General features: G+C 46.2%; 1 protein-coding gene and 1 pseudogene across 1 annotated transcript in view; both read left to right on the top strand.

The window, feature by feature from the left end:
* Positions 1-471: 471 nt before the first annotated feature.
* On the top strand, positions 472-928 carry LOC101565575 (annotated as a pseudogene).
* An 880-nt stretch (positions 929-1,808) lies between these two features.
* The window catches only part of Srd5a3 (steroid 5 alpha-reductase 3), a 17,657-nt gene continuing 9,795 nt past the window's right edge, over positions 1,809-9,670 (top strand). Inside the window, exon 1 of the mRNA XM_004627577.2 lies at positions 1,809-2,101. Coding sequence (XP_004627634.1) covers positions 1,881-2,101 — 221 coding nt within the window. The 5' untranslated portion in view covers positions 1,809-1,880. The remainder of the gene's footprint in view (positions 2,102-9,670) is intronic.

The raw sequence follows: 9,670 nt of genomic DNA on the forward strand, positions 1-9,670 counted from the left end.
CAACTTCCAAAGAAGCCTGGCAATATAGTGGCAGTGCACTTGTGCAGCATGTAGGGGGCTCTGCATTTGGTCCCTAATCTGAAAAATAAAGACAAGAGAAAAGAAAAAACAATCTAAAAGATCTTTCCAGTCCCACTATCTGGTCCACATAGTTCCCTGAGGTATACTCAGCTCATGGGCAGACTTTCTCACCAGAGTAAGGGTGAGATGTTGGCTGCTTGTCCCCCATCCTCCCACCTTATCTCAAGCCTGAAGCCAACACCAATCCTCTCCCAATCCTCCCCAGCCTTAACGTCCACAACGGTGCCTGCCACTCAGGAGGCATACACTAATACTTTTGGAAATTAACATTTTAAAGACTTTTTAAAGTATCTAAGAGAGTTTCATTTTCGCTTAGCATGACAGAAAATCAATACTGTTTAAAACTGATGAGCCCTCTTTCTGGTAGCTGAGTGTGGAGATGACCAGCAGAAATGGCACCTCGCAAGGGGAAGGAAAAGAAGGAAGAAAAGGTCATCAGCCTCAGGCCTCAAGTGGCTGAAGGAGAGAATGTATTTGGTGTCTGTCACATCTTTGCATCCTTCAATGATACTTTCGTCCATGTCACTGATCTCTCTGGCAAGGAAACGATTCCTCGTGTGACTGGTGGGATGAAGGTGAAGGCTGATCGAGATGAATCCTCCCCATCCACTGCCATGTTGGCTGCCAGGATGCGGCCCAGAGGTGCAGGGAGTTGGGCATCACCGCCCTGCATATCAAACTCTGGGGCACAGGCGGAAGCAGGACTAAGACCCCTGGGCCTGGTGCACAGTCGGCTCTGAGAGCGCTCGCTCGCTCGGGAACAAAGATCAGGAGGACTGAGGATGTCACTCCCATCCCCTCTGACAGAACCTGCAGGAAGGGAGGTCGCCATGGTCGCCCTCTGTGAACAAGGCTCAAATTGTTTTCTGTTTATAGATTACCTTCGTGTTAAAAGAAAATAAAACTGATGAGCCAAGAAATGGCCAGTACAAGGAAGCAGGCATCAGAAAAAATGGCTCACCAAGCTAACTTTGCCTCTAGGACTGGAGCTCTAGCGGGAAGTAGACTACTGCTTATTAGCTCCCTACGTTTTTATTTGGGGGCTTTCAAAGCTTTGTTGTTGTTATTGTTGTTGCTCCATTTTGGTTTTGGTGGTTTTGAGACAGGGCCTCATTATGTGCACCAAGCCAGCCTTCACCTCTCCATCCTCCTGCCTCAGCCTCCCCTGCTGGTGCTACAAGTGTGTGCACCATGCCTGCTTCTCTCATTTTTTCATGTGCAAATACTCTGATGATTTTCCACTTTACACAGTCACAGTATGCACATTCCCAACATGCTGCTACACCTGTGCATTTTTGTGTCTGCCCTCGCTTCTTTATTCATGCGTAGGCACGTTCATACTAATAGTTGTTTGCAATCCCATGTATTTATTGCCTGCGGTTTTTTCTTTTACTTTGTCAACTGCATAGTTATCCTGCCAGCGGCTCTACGATACTCTAACATGATAGTGCACATCATCCTAGCTCACTACATCAAAGAGGAACAGTAAGGGTAAGGCAAGCTTCCGCTCTTCCCGTGGAAATGATCCGGTGTTGAAGAACTGCAGGGGCAGTCTGGCTGGCGCCCGCTTACCTACTTACCCTCAATCAGCTATCCCCAGCAGTGGAAGAGCAAGCGGGCTTGGGCGGGGCTTGGGGGGGGGTGAGACTGGGGCGGGGCTCGGCGGCGGCTGGGCGGGGCTCGGCGGCGGCTGGGCGGGGCTCGGCGGCAGCTGGGCGAGGCCAGCACTGCCGGCGCGAGCGCGTTCCCCTGGCGGTTCTTCTTGCAGAAGGGGCTGCAGGCCCGGCTCTGCTGCAACTATGGCCTCCGGGCTGGTGGAAGCGCTGTGGGCGCTGAGCCCGCTGCGTGCGGTGTGGCTGGCGCTGGACGCCGCCTTCCTGCTGAGCCTGCTGCTGCAGCTCGCGCCGCCCCGCCTGCTCCCGGAGTGCTTGCTCTTCCAGGACCTCATCCGCTACGGGAAGACCAAGCTGACAGAGCCGGCGCGCCCGGCCGCCTACCGCGCCTTTGACGTCCCCAAGAGGTAACCGCGGCTGCTCTGCTCCTCGCGACCGGCAGGGGCAGCAGAGGCGTCCGCAGGCCGGGGACCTCGCTGTACCGCGGAAACAGCACGTCCGAATTTAGGCCTGGTCCCCGGACGACAGACTGGCCTCTGTCCGAATTCCCTCCCGCGCGCACACAACGCAGGGCTCACAGTCCCACCCGAGGTCCCTGGAATTCGTTAGGTCCGCGCTTGCCACCCCTATTTCCCGCATTTTCCTCCCCAACCCCTCGCAGTCAGAACAAAGCAGGCGACGGTGGTGTCACAGGGCGGTCGGGATGGCATGTTTTAGGAAGACTCGGATCCCGATCCGTCTGGCTTGCACCAATTTCATGGCCAAACTCAGAGAAGGATTAAATTGCCTGGTCCAAAATAATTCATTCATTCAGAGATTGTGCTTGCTTGCTTGCCTGCTTTTCTACTTTGAGTTCAGGACAGAGATTGGAAGAGTCAAATGAACACTCTTTGTTCATAGTAAAAATAGAGCGTCGTGTTTCTCTCTTTGAGATGCACCCTAAATTGGCATTTAGAAATGAATTGGAAGGAATCTGATACAGTTTCTGATGGATTAAACATTTACGCTATTAACGCCTTTAAGATTTAGCTCTCTGGTAGAGCAAGCTATCTCCAAGTATGCTCAAGGGCGTGTGGGTTGAGTCCTCGGTGTAAAAATCATGGATTTTTATTTATTTTTTATTTTATTTATTTATTTATTTATTTATTTTTGCAGTACCAGGGATTGAACTCAGGACCTTATACTTTCCAGGCAGGTGCTTATTCTACTAAGCTGTCTCCCCAACCCCATAATCATGGATTTTTAAATACAGCCCGGTCCTGGGTCCACAGACAGCAAAGAGACCCAGTATGAAGATTCCTCGAAGCTGATTTAACCACCTGCCCTTCTTTTTCTAGACAGGTCTTTCTCTAGATTTTTATCTGTTTTCTCCAAACGAGCCTTGTACTGGGGCAGTCTTCTGCCTCAGCCTCCTGAGTGTGGGGATTACAGGCTTGAGCATCACGCTGACAGAGAATGATCTATCAGGTGTTAACACTGAAGAGGGAGAAGGATGTCCTTCTGAGGTACAGTAAAGAACAAGGTGCTGAGAAGAAAAATAAATATGAAAGACATTGGCCAAACCCATTGCTTAAAGGCTTGTTATGGTTTGTGTCTAGTAGTCCCTGTAAAGCCTCATGCAGTCATGGGGCAGCTTCTGCAGTTTGTGATTATTGTGCTTGTGGGTGCTACTCTTTCCCTGGGGCAGGTAATTTGCATTACAGTGTAAGAGGGGAGAGAAGCTAGCTAGCTATGACTGCCAATCCCTTTTTGCACTCTCTTGCTTTTTGCCTCAGCCATGAACTGCTGCTCTCTGCCCAGTGCCACCCTGCCTTGGAGCCCACTGAGTATGGACTGAAACCTACACTGACTGTGAGCTATATAAACCTTTCCTTCCTTCATTTTGTCCCAGCAAGGAGAGAAGAGTAACTGAGATGAGCCTCTTTTTAAATAAAATTCAGTGTCATTTTAATAAGATTTGATTGCAGATGTCTTTTCCTACTTTATAAAAAGTATTTTCTAAATTGTAGAAAATGTACTAGCATCCCTGGGTTCAGAGCACACTTAAAATCAGCACTGCACCTCTGCGTCTCTTTGTCAGGACTGGAGGTCTATGCCAGCCAAGAAAGCACCTAGGGCTCTTTCCCTTAATCATTCCTGTAATAACTGGTACTCTTAGGACTTCTTGTAATTTTGAATATATTGTGAAATAATGCACACCTTTTTCTTCTTCTAGAATTCTAGAATAGATCTTCACATGGCATTCAAGTACTGTGGAGTGGCTATTGTTGATTTTCCTTAAATTTAAATACTTCTAAAGTAATAGAGGGCCAAGGAGATAGATCAGTAGAATATGTGCTTGCCTGGCAAGCCCAAGGTCCTGAGTTCAATCCCCAGAACTGCAAAAAAATAAAATAAAAGTACTAGAGAGGGTATCACAAATCAAGGCTAAGAATGAAACACATTTTTATTAGGACAAAAAAAAAAAAAGAACATTTACTTCAAAACTGGAAATGTCTCCAAAAAACAAAGTATATTATTCTCCTTTGAAACTTAGTACTCCTATTTACATTGAAAGGCAGCTAGAATCAGATGGAGGTGAGAGTGATGACTCCCATACACATCTCTGTATTTTTCAGGCCCTCCATTAACAATGTGCTTATGGGGCCAGGGAGATAGCTCAGTGGAATAAGCACTTGCCTGGCAAGCGAAAGGACCCGAGTTCAATCCCTGTTTCTGCAAAAAAAAAAAAAAAAAAAAAAAAAAAATGTGCTTGTCATTCTGATAGTCAGAAAATAAAATCAAATAACCTAGGGGCTGGGGAGATAGCTCAGTGGAATAAGTGCTTGCCTGGCAAGGGCAAGTTCCTGAATTTGATCCCTGGTACCACCTAAATAAATAAATGAATCCCAATGTCCTACTGGCTGAGGACACAGAAGGGCTCTTAGTCCTTCTTTGGCCACAGCAGCCACCAGACTAAGCACCAGTGTGTAGATGATGACTGTTATGTACAGCGGTGCCCTCACTCTTTGAACCGTGTGAAGAAAATGTCATTGTCATTCCCATTCACAGACGTGCAGGCCCAGGTAGTGACAGGTTGCTTGCCTCATGGTGTGGGGCTGCTAGCGTGGGTGGTACTTGAACCCTGCCTTCCAGAGAATCGGGATCCCAACTCAACCTCTGAGGTGCTTTATGCTAAGCTGAGTCGTGTGTGAGAAGAGACTTCTTGCCAGATGGTGGCATTAGTAATAGCATGGTGGGTCCATCTTTGAAACTGTTTGGTAATCTTAACCTACATGCTTATATTTAAATATTTTTCCATGTGCAAATTTGAATAGCACTTTTTTTCAGTGTTGAGGATAGAGCCCAGGGCCTCACACATGTTATTAGGCAAGTGCTCTACCACTGAGCTACATCCCCAGCCTTTAATACCACTCTCTTAATGATGAAAGGAAGCCTGTAATTTCAACACCTACACATAGGTAGCTGTAAGTCGCACTTACGTAGATAAGGTGGTACTTAAGAAATTTTGTTTATGATTGAGTAAAACCTTAAATCAGTTGGTGGAATGTCTGTTTCCATAACCCCTGTCTTGTTCTTGTTGTTGTTTTTCTTTAAATAAGGTAACAGTTGATTTTCTCAGTTTCCTTTGCTTCCTAGAGTTTTAATTTCCCAGAAAGTCTGAATAAATAGGTGAGTTGGCACAAGAGTCAAAGTGCTCTAGACTTCTGTAGAGTACTGATACAGAAACACTTCTGTTCAAAATGCTTACACATGCTACCAAAGTACTGTGTTGGAGTTGGGCTCTGAAGGCCAAGAGAACTGTCTAGTCCTTTCGCCTGCAGTCCGGGGGTACTCACCAGCTTCAGGGATCTCTCAGGAGAAGGCAGGGCAAACTGGGATTGGAAGTGAGCCACAGAATGATTTTCACTAATCTCTGGCTGACATGTAGCATTTCCTCAATCATGAATGTAATCAACAGACCATAGCAGACCATACAAACCGGTACTCACAGGTTTGTCATCGTTTACGTCTTGTTTGAATATAAAAAAATACACATAATACTGCATCCCAAATTTGATTTGCAGTCATTGTATTACTTATATGTCAGTGTAATTGGTTTCCTTTGTAGTTCCTATGTGTTTTGTGCTCATAATGGCATTTTTGAGAAGGGTCTGTAGCTTTTGTCCCATTGGGAAGGGGGCTGGTGGCAGAGAAATGGTAAGAAGCCCTGTGCTAGACAATCACTTTGCAGATGTTTACATTTGTATTGCTTGGATCAGATGGATCCACCCTTTCCCCGTCTGCATGGTTTAAATGAACCTCAGAAAAGATTTGAGGTTTTAGATTCAACCTTTGCTGATGAACTTGACCCCTTACTAAGAGTAACTTTTATTGAGCTGCTTACCATCTCTTTCATTCACTTTTTTAACCAGCATTTATAGAGATCTGCCATGTGCCAGGACTTAAAGGCAAGCCAGAAAATATGCAAATCCGTCTTGTAAAACCAGCAGGATAATTTCAGGTGGTGATCTGTGCTTTAGAGAGAGCCAGCAGTGTTTGATGGTGAGAAGGTGGCCGAAGTGACCACCTGGAAGGGTAGGAGTGCTGAGGACAGCTGCTAGAGGGCCTGCAAGCTGGGATGGAGCTGGGACAGAGTAGGTGTGGATGGACCATTACTGAGGGCTTTCTGGGGAAGGCAGAGTGTTGCAATATGTAATTCGTGTTTTAAAGGGATGGTACTCTAGTGTTCCAAGCAAGAGACGGCGCTGCAGTTGTGGACTAAAGTGGCAGCATAATAGCCCCCACTGGTCTCAGATGGCAATGACATTAATGGACTTAGCACAGGCACCTGGCAGAACTCAGGCACCATCATTCATTAATCCTGTAACTCCTCTAGCTTGGCCTGGGGTGAGCTCTCCCTGCTCCTGGCTCCCTGCCACCCACTGAGATTTCCCTCCTTACTGAGGCCTTCCTTATGCACCTTATTTAAAATTATGATTCTACCATCTCCTGAATTCCTCTTATTTCCTGCTTTAGTTTTCTTAGAGATACTGCCTGCTGTGATTCTGTAAAATCTGTGTGTTGGGTTTGTAGGTGTACATGCATGCATGTTGGGTACACTTGTGCAGATACACACACACACACACACACACACATGCCATGGCTGACAGCAAGCTGCTGTATCCCCAGCTGTAGAGCAGTCCAGGCTTCTAGTAATCACACACAGTTGTTAATCAGAAGATGTTCATGCAGAGCACTGTGTAATCCCAAGAATCACCTTCTCCCTGCTCCCAAGGGCTTGAAGAGCAGTACTCCATAGCTTTACTGGTGGTGCATGACTATAATTTAAGCACTGTTAGAGGCTGAGGCAGGAGAATCTCAAGTTCATTCCCAGCCAGGTCAGCTTAATAACTTAGACTGTCTCAAAATTTAAAATAAAAATAGGTGCGGGATGTAGCTAGCATAAAGGCCTAGGTTCACTCCCCAGTAGCACACTGTCTGTTACTTTTCTCTCATTGCTGGGACAAATACCCGACACTCAAAATTAGGCAAGGATAGGTTTATTGAGCTCACAGTTACTGGAGGTTTCAGTGCATTCTCAGCTGGCTCCAAGGCAGAGTGGCACATGGCAAAGGACAACTCTTCATGGTGGCCACAAGGAGCAGGAGCAAAGGGAGTGGAGGAGCCCAGGCAGCTAGCCAGCCTCTCTCCCCTCCTTACATTATAATGCTAATTACCTGGCCCAGGTTGGATGCAGCATCCACACCCACAATAACCAATCACAGACTCCAGAAGCTGCCCCATGACTGCATGAGGCTGCTGGGTGACAACTAGACACAAACTGTAACATACACACATACACATACACACACACACACACACACACACACACACACACACACCCCACACATGCAGATACCAAAGTAGGAGCATGGTAAAACAGTGGACAGTGACACTTTTACATCTGTGTTTTGAGGCTTGAACTAGGTCTTTAGAAATAAGCAAGGGATATGTCTTGCTCTGAAAAGAGAAATGTTTCATATAGCAGATGAGAAATTAGGAAAAGAAAATAGAATGCTGGAATATAAAAACAGAACTATTTGACTTTGAATCAAAAACACCAGGGTGGACTGGGTTATAGCTCAGTGGTTTAAGTGCCTGCCTGGCAAGCACAAGGTCCTGAGTTCAATCCCCAAGACTGAAAAAATAAAAATAAAAATAAAAACTTGGGTAGGCCAAGGATATATAGCTCAGTGGCACAAGCACAATGTCCTGAGTTTGATTCCTTGGACAAATAAAACCAAAAAAACAGGGTACTAATACAGGGTAGCAAGATGCAGCCTAACAACTTACATAAAGGTCTTCAGGCTTGATCTAACTTGGTTATAAGTAGTCAGAAAAGTAGGTCCAGGTAAGCTGAAGCTGTGTGAGTAAGAGTTCAGTGGTATAATTTGAACTCGAGTTGCTGGACATAGGGGTGTAGGCAAATGTTGTCATTTACTGTGTGGCCTTTAATAAGCAACTTAATCTCTCTGAGCCTTGGTTTTCTCATCTACCATATGAAGATAAAATAAGCATGTTGTGAAACTGAAATTCAGTACTAATCTTGGATCCATACCACATCCCTTATGCCACACTAGACTTCTCTACCTAGTCAAAAGGGATTTTTTTGTTGTTGTTCAAACTTAATCAAATGAATATGCATATTCTTTTAAAAATGCTTTATTTTTTATGTCAAGGATTATTTCAATATCATTCACGTTGTCATACCACAATCCTGACCATCCCTCTGTGGAACATCTCCTTCTGCCAGACAGGTGTGAGAAACATCCATCGTTGCCTCTTATCACCCTGCTTAAGTAGCTCCCCACTAAAAGCCATCATCCTGCAAGGCCCTGCATATCTGCCCCCTGCCCATGGCCAGGCTCCCAGCCACCCAGGGTCTTTACTGTTCATGAATACCCCCCGGTGTGCACCTGCTTTGGTGCCTCTGCAGTTATCGCTGACCAAAAAGCTCTTCCCCTAGAAATCCACAAGGATCCCCCCTCCAACCAACTGTCCCCTGACTGTCATCCAGTACAGCCTCCCTGTGTTCCACCCCATCTTATGCTAGGTGTGGCAGGCTCCTTCATTGGCTTCCTGGGTCTCCATGGAAAGTAAATTCCATAAAGGCAAGGATCTGGGCAGCAGCTCCCTGCTGAGTTACCAGCCCTGAGAACATTGCCCAGCACCTCCCACATGTTCCATAAATACTGGAGAGAAAGGGAAGGCATCAAAGCAGCCAGGCTGGAAGTTGGTTGCTCTTGGAAGCTTGCCCTTCCCTTTCCTCCTGGACTGGCCACACCTGGCTCAATTCTAGGAAGAGTGTCTCAAGGAAGACCTGGAATGTGACTGAAGCCTGGCAGCCAGGATGCTGCTGGACCTGGGTGCCTAAACTTGGGAGAGAAGTAGGCTCTGAGGCCTACGGGAGAGCATGACCTTGTCCACCTGGTTTTAGAACTTAGTGTAGAATTAAGCTTTATCTTGTCCCATGTGACCAGAGAGGGCAGATCCAGCCCTAGAATTTGCAGAAATGAGTGGGGATGATGAAGGAGGTTGCCAAGGAACGATCAGATTAGATCGGGTTTGTCAGACTGGGTTTATAGATGTGGCCCGGGGAGCTGGGAGTTCCCTTACAAGCAAATACTGGCCTGGCTGGAGGAGACTGTGAGCTGATAGTTAGTCCTCTTTTGACTCCAAGTCATACTCTTCACAGATCAAAGAGAAAAGAAAGAAGGGTTTATACAGATGCTTGAAGGACCCGGGAAGGCCAGGTGATTCTGTACCCAGTACAGTCAGAAAGGTATTGAATTAATTCACATAGAGGAAAACTGCAAGCTAACCTAAAAGTCCAAAATGCTTCAGTATCCAAAACTTTTTGCATGCTGACATGAAGTCCCAAGTAGAAAAAAATTCCACCCTGAGCTTCGTGTAATAGATCACAGTGTGCTTAA

Source organism: Octodon degus, unplaced genomic scaffold (genome assembly GCF_000260255.1).
Source record: "Octodon degus isolate 3935 unplaced genomic scaffold, OctDeg1.0 scaffold00019, whole genome shotgun sequence".
NCBI lineage: Eukaryota > Metazoa > Chordata > Mammalia > Rodentia > Octodontidae > Octodon > Octodon degus.